Source organism: Aythya ferina (assembly GCF_964211825.1).
Source record: "Aythya ferina genome assembly, chromosome: 10".
NCBI lineage: Eukaryota > Metazoa > Chordata > Aves > Anseriformes > Anatidae > Aythya > Aythya ferina.
Window position 1 is genome coordinate 1,577,809 of NC_140306.1, and position 12,889 is coordinate 1,590,697.

The 12,889-nt window shown below is 47.0% G+C and overlaps 1 protein-coding gene across 1 annotated transcript; it reads right to left on the reverse strand.

Annotated features, from left to right (window-relative positions):
• Positions 1-556: 556 nt before the first annotated feature.
• Positions 557-12,019, reverse strand: EDEM1 (ER degradation enhancing alpha-mannosidase like protein 1). Its single transcript, XM_084530371.1, has 12 exons — positions 11,595-12,019; positions 10,585-10,657; positions 7,718-7,821; positions 6,695-6,866; positions 5,350-5,533; positions 4,644-4,818; positions 4,267-4,387; positions 3,685-3,855; positions 3,006-3,079; positions 2,349-2,445; positions 1,388-1,573; positions 557-956 (listed from the first exon to the last, which is right to left on the reverse strand). The coding sequence occupies exons 1-12, from the start codon at positions 11,981-11,983 to the stop codon at positions 867-869; spliced, it is 1,836 nt and encodes a 611-aa protein (XP_084386497.1). The 5' UTR covers positions 11,984-12,019; the 3' UTR covers positions 557-866.
• Between the last annotated feature and the right edge of the window lie 870 nt (positions 12,020-12,889).

Here is a 12,889-nt window from a genome sequence, read left to right on the forward strand (position 1 = left end):
TCTTCATATACTTGTATAACAGTTCTTTTCTTAGCAGCATCTGTCCTGAAGAGGCACTAGATACATGGGCAGACAACGTAACTCTTGGAACTTCTGCTCAGCTAAGCTATATCAAGTTAGCTGCTTCAACAGCTGAGTGGCTTTGTAATTCACTCCCCCTCTCCCTTACAAAAAAAGGCACCTAAATTGTTTTATTACTGGTTTCTGTAGCTACAGGCCCTTTTGACTGTGCAGTTCTATACACTTGTGTACATGAGAGAACTCATGACTATACTGATAGCTTCTTGTATGATCAAGAGTTATCTTTTCAGGATACTAACCTAAATAGAGCATTTTTGTTTCAGCAAAAACCCACTGCCAGTGGGTTGCTACCTGAGAAGTACTTAAGATTGTGTATTGCTAGTCAGAATAACTGAATAATTAACCTTGGTGTAAGAAATTGCACTTTCCCATTCCTTCTCCAATCCCAAGATCATTTCAAATTAAATACCTGACCCTTTTCCAAAGGGAAATCTGTAATGCAGCTACAAAGAGGTAGCCAAGTGGCACGTGCCAATTTTCTCTCTCTCTCTCTTTTTTTTTTTTTTTTTTTTTTTTTTAAGTATATTCAACCTTCATTTGCAACATTTTTCATAGGAAGTCTTAAAACAAGAAACCTCTATTCAGGTGGCACATGGAGTTACCATAGTTCAGAAGACTGAACTCGTAAGAGAACAAAATCTCCCTTCAGGTCCATAATCAAAAACTAACAAGCGTTGGGGATACCCAAGTGACTCAGCATATGCAGATGTGTGCTGAAGAGGAATGTCTAGAGCCAAATCCCATTCTCCTCCAGACATACGATAAAAGTTGCTCTGAAGAACCATTCAGATCAAGCCCACCATTCGATCGATCTGCCTCATGTAGTTGCTCTTCAGTGGCAGTAAGTACCTCCTCTCGTCAGGAACTCTGTTACACTGTTAAAAAAAAAAACAAGAATATTTTTAAGAACTCTAATCTGCAAACAGTCGATCCCAAACCCTATTTAACACAGCAGGCATTTCAGTATCAGTGACCACAGACCTCTTCCCAGTCCAGAAAATTGTAACCAACAGCACTTCTGTTCCTTACTCTCCCTCACCTTTTGCAAACAAAGCACAAACAACATCAACAAACAGCAAGTGTTTCTTTAGTGAGGGCTGTACTATTCCAAATACAAGCCAAACTACTGCAGCTTGTTATTCAACTGTGACTCCCCTCACTATGACAACTGTGAATTATTATTTTTAAAATAACGCTCTTTTTCTACAGGACTTTTCCACTTGTCTTTTTCCACTGCCTAGCCTAAGCCCACATACATTCCCTCTCACTCAGCAGCACAAGCACACGTGGTCTGTGTATTCCTTACATTAGAACTGAAGTTCACTGCCTTTAACTCATTAGGTTTAACTTTTTCTGCGCGGTCGTCTTCTCCAGAGAGGATGTCTTGCCACAGTGAGTTCCGGAAACGTTCATCCACAGACACGATATGTCCCTCAGTAGTAAACATGTATTTGTTTCCAGACTTATGCACTGGATTGTCTTCATCAAACAACTGAACAGGAGACATGAGAGACAAATCTGGATTAAGTGTGCAACATTTTTCAAGTTCCCCTCATCAAGAAGTTAAAAAGCACGCAGATGCACTTGAAGGCTCACACAAAAAGCACACCTTTCAGTGCTAAATGGTGAACTACTATTAAAGCAAATGGAAATAAACAGCTTTAATGCGAGTGATTTATTTTAGCAGTTAAAAAAGAGGAGATCAAAAGAAAAAAACTTCGCAGTCAACTTAAAGCAACCTTCTCTTTGTATGCTGCACTGTGCAGGCATTTCTAGGCTGGCATCTATTGCTGCTATTCAGTCACAGGTTGTTTTTTTTTTTTTCCCTCTCCTCCCACCCCCCCTTTTTTCTTCTCTCTACTAAAGGAAATTGAGAAGAGTAGCTTAAGCAGTGTTGGCTCAAATGCTTTCTCCTGTGACTGCCAAAGCTTGATGGGGAGTAATTGGAGGCTGCTGCTATTCAGGCAAAATGGCTACAGCAATTTAACTTAGAGCTGAGCCGTACCTCCCCTCCAGTCTCACTCCCTCTCCTTTCAAGCTTTCCCCTGAAAGAGCTGCCAGCTCTTCCATTTCAGGACCAACAGCTCAGGCAGCTGCCCAAACCTCCAAGATTAGGGTAGGGACAAAGAAAGAAGAGCACACTCTGCAATACTCTGACACCTAAACACCTCTGCTCCCCAGAGCCTAGCACGGTTTCTAACAGCACCTGCTTCCTTGTGCCACTTTGTGCACAATACTTGCAAGAGAAATGAAGAACGTTTACATACCAGGTACAAATATTTACAAGTTTCACTGAGAAAAAAGCTCTCCATTCGATCTTCTTTTGTCTTCTCTACAACATGGTGTAATGTAGCATAGCCACACCTGAAAGACATAAGGTTAAGTTTGGGCTTAGTTCCTGCAAATTCTGATCTTGAAGAACTCCCTAAATTTTCCTTAACTTCAGACCATTCCAGTTCAGTGGGGGTGAGGTTAAAAAGAAAATTCTCTTTTACATGGAAGCATCAATTACTGATTCCTGGTATCCTGATGAGACTGTAATCATTGGAATAGCCCAACCACAGCGTCACTGTACAGACGTATTGAAAAACTCTTTCAAAGAAGCAAGATGCTCTTGAGTCACACTGCATGCACAGGTAATTTCGCCATAGTGAGCACACAAGAGACCCAGATCATGAACAAACCCTTTTAAAAATGTTGTTACAAAATTCTGAAGGCATAAATTTGTCACTGGACAGTAAATTTCATTTTCAAATTAGGAAAATAATTGTTCAATAAACAAATCATCACTTGTGGCTTTCTGGTTTACTTACAGAACGGGTTTCCTGATTTACCTACATTTGGCAGATGGGTTTGTATAGAGCATTTATATAAAAACATATGTATATAGCAGTGAGAGGAAGTAAAGAACACTAGAGACTGACTTTGCTTTTGTGTAGTTTTCCAAGCTGTGTAAAATATCCATTCCCACGTGAAGGTAAAATGGGTTCTTTGTGGCCTGGATAAGGGAAAAAGACAACAGGTAGAGCCAGCAATCTGGAAAATTTGTAAAAATAACACTTACAGCACAGGCACAGTAGTATCAGATTCTCATGTGTCACAGTAAACTTACCTTTACAGGAACGTGACTTAGATTACTCTGAGCAAGAACCTAGTAAAAGTTGTAATAAATTCAAGCTCTGATAGCTTCCTTGCAGCCAGAAATTTATTTTAGTTTACTGCATCTGCTGCCAGTCAGAGACTGTACCTGGACAATATAGCAAAGGAAGCTATTACACTTACTTCAATGATTTCTATTAAGTCACAAGTCTCTACTGTGTAAAAATCTGCCAGCCATTTTTCAACAGGTTGTTTAGTCTCACTTCTGCCTGTCCTATAAAAAGGGCTATTTTCAAAGCAAGCAACATAGCAACTACATTACATAACAGTCAACTGCTTATACAGAGACCTCTATATAAGAGCATCCAGACAAAGAGGCACTAAGTTTTAACAGTTTGCTAGTGACCCAAGGACATGGCAGGAAGTACGGGGTGTAAAAAGTGACTTTCTGATCAAAAATCTTTTTGCCAAGACGTGAGTTGTAAGCTCAGAAGAGTCAAGTACCTGATAAAGAAGATATGTGGATTCCACTAACTCCGGCCTCAGCGGATAAAAGGGAACATCTGGAGCTTGCAGTTGCCAGTTGTATCTCTCTGGGAGAGCTCCGTATCGCTTCCATATGGCATAATAAAAAGCATGGAGACAAATAGCATCTTCCACATCTCCTATCAATACCTAGGTATAACAACACCATAAACACGTATGCTTAATACTGCAGGCCAGCAAGTTACTTTCTGTTCTGTATTAGGAACACACCACATAGCAAAACACTCCCCGCACAACGTGGTATACAAATGCTGAGGTTAAACGAGGTAAGTTAGAAGCATCTCAAGTTTCATACAGAGCACACCGAGACACCCAGTATCGTTATGCTGAACTGAAGCACTGTTACGCTGATGCAGACGCCGAGCTGCCCCAAGCCTCTCTTACCAGAACAGCCAGGTGTAAGCCTGCAAGTTAGCAATCATCTCAGAAGAGATGCTTACAGAGATGCTTGTTCATGCACAGGCTAGGATTAGAACGAGCCTCTCTGAGAATCCCTCCACTGTGTCATTCAGTTTTTAACAAAACAAAAGTTTACTTTACCTGTAGTCCTGGAAAAAAGGCTTGCAAAGAGTCGATCCAAGTGTTCATCAGCTGCCCGGTGAACATGTTTACATTAACATACAAAGGCGGGTCACCTTCACCTTCGTTGCAGGCTTCTCGACTGCCAAATGACAATAAGCATGTGTAAACATTCGCTGGTTTAGAACACAGTGCTTGTTCCGTTTTACAGTGCTGCCTAGTGAAGGGAATGTTAGAATTCCTTTCTGCAGTGACCAACACAGAAATAAGTTTTTTCTTTTTTAAAGAACAAAAGAGAACAAATTTTCCAGAAGGTGACCAAAACACTACACAACCTGTCGTAACTTGCTGGAGTATTTGTATGTTTAAGGAATAGATACTCATGAGAAATAACTTACCCTCTTCTTAAGTGGTTCTGAATGTTCCGATAAGCATCATTGAACATCTCCAAGTCTTCCTGTTCTCCAAAGAGGATGTAGGACTTCAGAAGATATTCATAGAATGAATCTGATCCTGCTCCCAAGCCGCTTTGCTTTCCAACCCAATGGCCAGTTTGAATATTCACAACATTCCCTTAGAACAGACAAAAAGTTTAGTCTGAAGTAGCTGAGTACATCAGACAGAAAAAGACAATATTCAAGAGATAGAACTTAAAACTATTAAATTTTCAAAGTTTTAAAAATCTTTTTTCGTTCCCACTTATCAATTTAAGTGTAACAGTGCATTCATCCATGGAACTAGGATACACCTGCAGTCATTTTAAGTACTTTTAATCATCTGCCAATCTAAATCATATTAATGGGAATATGAAAACAAGCACTTCAGGTTCATTTTCCAGTTTAATGAAAAATTTGTCTTGGAAAGCTGTGCCCTGAGGAGTCATTCAGGTAATCCATTTTTCTTACGAAATTACAAAGTGCCATTTGTTCAACAGAAAGCACAAGTACACGAGGAGAGAACGACTCAACAGCTGCAGAGAAAGCAGATCAACAAAGTTTCTGATACACCAAAGAAACCTGTAGAGTCAGGGCATTTTGCTACAGGAGTCTGAGGTAGCTTAAAGCATAGAGCCAGCGAATACAGCACCACCCCAGAGGAGATTACCTAGCAGTCCAGTGTTATTGCTCCTGAGACTCCAGAGCGCTTTGACAGCTCTCCTGGCCACCCATTCGAACGTGGAATCACCCAGCAGCCTGCTCAGAATACCAAACTCCACCAACAAGGAACCAGCTCCTGCAGTGCAGGTTTCATTATTGCTGTCTGGAGGTACTCCCCTCTTCAGATTGACCTGTAAAGCAGAGAGTGCTAACAGCAAGGAGGCAGGCTGCTCCTCATACAGCTGTGCTCTGATCCACAGTCTTAAAATTTATTAGAAAGCTTTTTTTCCATTAGTTTTTGCAATGCATTGAAAACCAGAATATTTCTGCTCGGTCAAAAAACTTTGCTAAAAAATCCTGAAATTCATCTTCTGAATTTATAAGATCACTCTCAAGGTGAGAACTAACTTTGTTTTGTTTTTTTTTTTATATCCCTTTTGATAACTCTTCCAAATTTCAATCTGCTTTATCATCTTTTCTACTTAACCATTCAGGTTCTTCCACGGTGACACAATAACCGTTTCCCCTAGTTTAGTGCTCCTGAAATCAAGAGCTTCACCAGCAAATGCTCCTTGACTTCCCCATGGCACAAAACACCCAAGGGAAGTTGCGCCACCCTCAGCTGCTTTACTGCGCTCTGAGCAGAAGTGAAAGCTCCTGTGTCTACAGCCCGACATGTCTGGAAGTACAGCAGTGCCGTCAACCCCAGAAACTCAAAGCAGTCAGGGAAGAGCTAATTAGTTTTGTGGTTGAGAATTCTTCCACTAGAATTTATGCCCTTCTTCCTATCCATTGCATGTTTAAAACCAGGGATGCAGCATTCAAGAATACTGCGGTGTTCCGGAGTGCTTACTGAGCAGCATTCAAGACAGTGCCAAATACCAAGCCCAACGTGGCAATTATTTCAGACAGGTTTTATTTTGTCACCACAATGATATTAGTACCAAGTCACCAGCAAAGGTACGTGCTTAAACTATTTGCCTTTGCAGTATTTCTGGTTAACCCTCTTACTGGCAGCATTGTTTGTTACCATACAATACGGATGTGGAAAAAGCACAGGGCAGGGCACGTCCTAGCCATACAGCATGGAAGCAAACAACTACTGACCCACAGGGAACCATACAGACAGGGTGAGGAAACAGCCTAAAGAAAAGGGTTACTACACACCAGGAGCAACTTACACATCGCCCGTTTCACCACAACTTTGTGCAGTTCCCCCCCACACTCCATTGCAATGTAACAGGCTCAGTACCCCAGGTGCACACAGAAACGTGGACGCAGAATTTGAGCTGTATGGCAGGAGAGTCACTGCGTTTAGATTCTTTCTGCACCGTGCTGACGTGCTCACTTACCCGAGGATACGGAATTCCAGTTTTGGTGTTCTCAAAGGCTGGAAGGAGTCTCACTGCCAGGTCGTGAGCCATGTGCAACAGTTCGTTATCGTAATCCTTAATGGTCATATCACCAAAGGGCTGTTTGGTGTCTGTAATTATTATGTGGGCAGAAAGCAGGCTTCCCAGGACCCTGTTGGAAAAGGAAAAGATCTCCAGGTTTTAACTCTAACCTGAACCTAGTTCTTCAGCTAACCCCTTACCACTACCATGTTTAACAGAATTATTGCTTCATGCATCTTACAGGCACTACAGAAAGAGATCTCCTTTTTTCCCCACCATTAGTGAAAACATCCAGAAGTCGTTTTTCGTTACCCACAGAAACCTCAAGATCCTGTTCTGCAAACTTTACCTAACTTAGTAGCTGCTTTTAACATACCGAGCCTATTTATGAGCAAAGACTACTTTCTCCCACCTTTTTTGCAGTCATTTTACTGCTACAAATGACATTAAGTTTATGTAACACATTTTCCCATAAAAAGAAATCCTAGCAAGTTTACAGTTTAAGGCAGTCATTCAAACAACAAAACCATTTAATAGCAGACAATATCTTCAACTCATCTCTAAGACCGACAGGCCTGTTTTTCATCTAGAACAAAAGTGAAAGCAAGCAAAAGGTCCGTGGCAAACAACCAAGACAAGGAAAAACTGTCAGCAGGGTTGTTTGTTGTGCACAGATCTGTGTCTCTGCTGCAAGAGCAACAACAGAAAAGTAGCAGTCTGCAACCCAAAGAGAGCTGAGGCTGCCATTGCACCACCGCATCAAATCGCATGGCTCACTAAAATCATTTTAAACATGAAAAGATGGAAAAAAGATGCAATACTTCAGTAACAGAATTTAAAAAACCTTAGTCAAGGAACATTTATGGCATAAAGCCCACCGGAGAGATCCTGACTGCTGATTTTACTTTGGATCTCCCACACATGCACATGGAGCCTTTAACCTTGTCACTGTTTGAACGACAGAAACTGAGGGCGACCTACCTGATGGTTGCCTCAAACACCTGGACAGTTGAGTCTTTGTCAAATGAGACCGTATCAATCACCAACTTCACGGCTTTCTGGAATTCCGAGGAATTTCCCATTACCTTTTATACAAGAAAAAAAAATATAAAATCTAATTACTGCTTCAGAAGAAGAGGGAAAACAATAGAATGGCCAGTCCACATTTTAGACCAACAGTCATACGCACCGGATCCTGAACACATACTTCAAGCTCCTGGTAACAGACTTTCCAGGAAGCTAACCATACCACTAACATGAAAAACTGCACTTAAATACAAATATATAACGTTAAAACAGGGAAATCCCGACATATTTTTGTCCTTTTCACAAGTCTATGCACTCTCATTCACCCAACGTCACCATTGTGGGTGATCTCTTAGCCCATGAGCCTAAAATCTCTTAAGATCAGCGTACCGAACATTTACCTGCTTTGCTATACACCCACCAGCTTAAGAGTTAAGTTTAGCTTGAAGGTAACACGACCTGAAGAACAACAACGTCTGATTTGATATTTACTCAACCAGGGCACCCAATGTCTTAGGCTTTTGACTCAACAACACTCGCTGCACGCTGTGCCCAGGACAAAGCGTGCCAGGTTTGTCCAGGTGTACAACAACCTCAACAACCAGTCCCCACCAGATCCAGAGACCAAGGCAAACCCAGCTCCAGCCTCGAGGAAGCAGGAACGCGGAAGGAGAGCACAGATTCCTTGCATAAGTGCACGATAAGGCCGGGTGTACGGCTCTTTATCCACCAGAGCACCGGTGCCAGCCAGCCTGCTCTTTCCAACACCCAGACCTAGTGGGAAACCTTCACACGCTTGACCTGAGGGGGATGAAGAACAAAAAGCTTTCTCGCCACAGAAGCTTCTGAAGCAGAAATGACTCCAGGAACCAGAAGTTTTAGATTGGAGAAGTCATACAATGTCCCCAAAGGCAGAGAAAGGACACAGCCCCTGGTGGAGGGGGACAGGAAGGCGCTGTTTAACCAGCACAGCTCACAGCCCCAGCTGCTGCTTCAGTTAAAACCAACATTTTCCTCACTTCCTGCTTTCAGTTCTGCTCCTTGCTGCCCCGCTCAGAGCGGAGCTCCCATTTCAGCAGCTGGATGTATTTTATAACCCGACATCTCGCACACACCACCACCTCCAGGCGAGAGCAGTGCTTTAGGGATCCTGCGCGTGGACAGGCCCCAGTCCCTCGGCGTAAGGAGTTCAAGGAGGGGAAGCTTCTCCACGACGCCACACTACTGGTACTGCTAACATAAAATGCAGCTGCTTATCACTTTATCATCAAATTTCATCAGAAATGCACCTGACAGGTTACTTTGGCAGCTTTACAGCACAACAGGAGTATTCCACAGGAAATCTCATCTGAGCGCTGGGGGAAAGCACTAAAATTGCCTCCATCTCTTCTGGAGCTCTCTCAAATCTCTCTTGGCCGTAGAGCATCCCGAGCTGGAGGGACCCCCGGAGGGCAGGGCTGAGCCTTGCACCTACCACACACCGAGCACTTCCAGTTCCTGCTGCTGAACCTCCTGACAGGTTTTCCTTACTCCTCACACAGACATTTCACCTCCTCTTCACGTTAAGTATTTCTGTCAGCAACTTAGCGTGAAACATCAGCATTTTAACGTTAAAAACACAAAGGCTAAACAGTGCCTGTCCCGTGGCAGGCCCTTGGGACATCCCACGGACCAGCTCCCTCCCATTTAACACTTCCCGCTGCTGCCTTCCTTCAACTTCTCAACAAGTTTCTTTACATTCTCCTCTCTTCTTCAGCTCCACTAGCTTGCTTTTGGTGCTTTTTGGACGAGGTGAGAGGCATCGGGTGCTTCCTGCTGTGGTTTGGGTGCAGTTGCTTGGCTTTCTTTTGTATTTGTTTTGGTTTGTGTTTTTTTTTTTTTTTCTGTTGTTGTTCTGCTGCGGTCTAAGTTCAACCTCAGAGCAAAGGACATCAGAATTGCTCTGTAACAGGGCTGGTGAACTTTGCGTGACCCATCTTCCAGAAGACATCAAGGAAAACGATGCCCATTTTCCCCTTTACCTTTTTCTTTCAGAGTCTGTTCTAAAACACCCCTCACAGAGGTTTAGTTCGCAGCCGTGCTTCTACCTCGACTCGAGTGTCCTGCAGCTGAGGCCGGAGTTTCACAAGCCTTCCAAAAGAAGCCCCGTGCCAAGTTTTGGTTCTAGGTTTCCCACACCTGCGTCCAAATTAAACCAACAAACGTGACAGCCTCCCCTTGCCTCGCCTCGTTTCCAGTTAACAATCAGAGAACAAACGACCCCCGTGCTTTCAGAGCACCTGGCGTTTCTCACGTCTCTCAACCCCCTCGTGCAACTGACTGCATCCTCTCAAACATCCACGGCCATATCCTGCTAAGACATGGCCTTTAAATTTTAATTAGCCAAATAATTACTCCGTGGCATTACATCCTAGCTACGTTAATGTACCTTTAAACTAATTTGTAAAATCAGTCTGTTCCTCTCAGCCTCTCACACTGACCTCCTGAACTTCCTTCCTCAGCTTCTCATTGAATTTCAGAGGCTGGGCAGTAATTCTGAGGCTGTATCGTGCAGGGCTGTTGAAGTCGGGCCAATTAAAGCCTTCCTTGAGGACTGACTTTGGAGGTTGGCTGTTCATGATTTTAAGGCTCGGTAGATACCCAAAGGGCAGGGAGGATTTCACAGAACCCTTTTAGCGTCTCCCTGCAGGTGACAGGGTGCCCGATACCTCTCCTCCCCGTGACACCACGACCCTTTTATCGATCGATTTCTGCCCGGGACTGGGTGCATTATACCCAAAAACCAAAGTGGGAAGGGGACCCGGAGCATCCCGGCCACTCACCGCTAGGGTGTCCAGCGCGTCTATCAGCGTCAGCGAGTAGTTGCCCAGCACATCGTTGATGTTCAGGTTTGTGCTGGAAAATAAACACAGCGCGGCGTCAGGGAGAAACACACAGCTCCGCGTCAGGGCTCGGCACGGTCAGCGGGGTGGGATTTGGGGCCAGGGGATGCAATTTTTGGGGCTGAGGGGCTGGGACTTTGGCAATTTGGGGATTTCGGGACAGGGCTTTGGGATTTGGGGCCAAGGCTCTGGGATTTGGGAGGTTGGGATTTTGGATTTGGGGCTGGGGGTCTGGGATTTAGAGCCAGGGCTTTGGGACCAGGGCTCCAGGATTTGAGGTTTGGGATTTGGGGCTAGCAGGCTGGGATTTGAGAGGTTGGGATTGTGGATTTGAGGCCAGGGGGCTGGGATTTGGGGCTGGGGCTTTGCGATTCAGGATTTAGGACTGCAGCTTGGGGGTTTGGGATTTGGGGTCAGGGCTCCAATCCCAGGCCCTGGGATTCCAGGGCTCTGGCGTTTAGAATTTGGGATTTAGGGCCAGGGGGCTGGGATTTGGGGCTGGGACTTTGGGATTTGGAGGTGGGGACTTTAGGGTCTGAGGGGTTGAGATTTTGGGCCCGGGCTCCGGGATTCAGGATATGGGGCTGTGGCTCTAGGATTTGCAGTTTAGGATTTGGGATTTAGGGACAGAGGGCTGGGATTTGGGGCTGGGACTTTGGCATTTGGGGGTTGAGATTTGGAGCCAGGACCCTGGGATTTGGGAGGTCGGGCTTTGGGATTTGGGGCCAGGCCTGTGGGATTTGGGGTCCGGGACCGAGGAATTTGGGATTTTTGGGGTCGGGCTTTGGGATTTGGGGCCAGGCCTTTGGGATTTGGGGTTCGGGACCCAGGAACTTGGGATCTGAGGGGTCAAGCTTTGGGATTATGAGCTCTGAGGGGTTGGCCTGTGGGGTTTTGGGACCACCCCCCCTCCCCCCCACTCCCTCCCTCTCCCTCTCCCCTCTCCTCACGGGTCGTCGCGGTCGGGCCCCCGCCCGCAGCAGTGCAGGGGGTCGAGCTCGTCGCTGGGGAAGGCGTGCCGCATGTAGCTGTCGTACCCGAAGGCGAACATGCGGCGGGCGGCGTCGCGCAGGCGGGCGCGGAGCTGCGGGGGGAAGGCGCGGCCATAGCGCGCCTCATACTCGTCCTCCCCCCCCCCTCCAGCCCCCTCCGCAGCCCCCTCCCCACCGGGGGGCGCCGCCGGCACCCAGAGCGCGGGGGCGCGCGGCGGGAAGGGGAAGGGGAAGGGCGGGCGGCGGCGCAGGCAGAGCCCCGGGGCCAGCGCGGGCAGCAGCGCCAGCAGCGCCTGCAGGCCCAGCCTCAGCAGCAGCAGCCCCAGCAGCAGCGAGCGCCATTGCATGGTGCCCCCCGCGCCGCCAGCATCCTTCACCGCGCTCCCCCCCCAACCACGCACGCACGCCCGAGCGGCGGCGCCTTTAAGGGAGGCAGGGAAAGGGCGCGGGGAGGCCCGCCCCGCGCGGCGCTCATTGGTTGGGGGGTGAGGGGAGGGGGGGAAAGGCGGTCGGGGATAGGCGCGTTGTGGCGTCAGTCAGATGGGGGGGGTGGAGGGGGTGAAGGGGCGGGGCGGGGCGGTGGGGCTGGCGTGGCACGGCCCGGAAGGGGCGGCGGGGCCCGGCTCAGCCCCGCAGCGCCTCGCGCGGGGCCGGCCTGAGGCGGGCACGGCCCCGGCACCGCCCCTGACAGAAAACTCGGGTTTTTAAGTGAAAACTCTCGGGTTCTGGCCTGAAGGCTGTGGAACACGGCTTAAAGCCGAGTCTAGTTAAGAAATAAGCCTCACTACAGCCCCGCCCACCGTGTTAGGGCAGCCTTTAAAATGTGAAATTTCCTCATCGGGCCCCAAAAGGCTCCTCCCAGGGGCTCACCCTCCCCAAAACCCCTGAGAGCGCTGCTGGGGTCACGGGAGCGCGATGTTTTCCCTAATTCAGTCCCTGTTTCCACCACAAAAAGCAGCTGTGCTGCCACAGACGGACTCGCCACAGAAGGGTTTTGAACACCACTTTTATTGAAGCACTCCAAAACGTTCACAATGACAGACGTCGCCTCTAACAGAGTCAAACCTGTAATGTCGCAACTGGAAGGCACTGATCCTGGCACAAAGCTCTACTTACCCACCTCCGCTGCGAGGGACACAAACCCCCGGCCTCGCCCTCCTCCTGTACGGCCCCCTGAGCTGGGACACGAGAGAGAAGGCCCCGAGGTCTCACCAGGGCGTCCTGGGGCTGTCGGCACGCGGAGCAGTTCTAAA

Bases quoted from the DNA above. Each gene is read 5' to 3' on its own strand.
- EDEM1 (XM_084530371.1), bottom strand. From the start codon at position 11,983: ATGCAATGGCGCTCGCTGCTGCTGGGGCTGCTGCTGCTGAGGCTGGGC. The intron at 4,819-5,349 runs GTAATCTCCTCT...GTCTGTTCTAAG, and splicing joins CAATAACACTGGACTGCTAG to GGAATGTTGTGAATATTCAA. The intron at 957-1,387 runs GTAAGGAATACA...TTTTTTTAACAG, and splicing joins CAGTGAACTTCAGTTCTAAT to TGTAACAGAGTTCCTGACGA.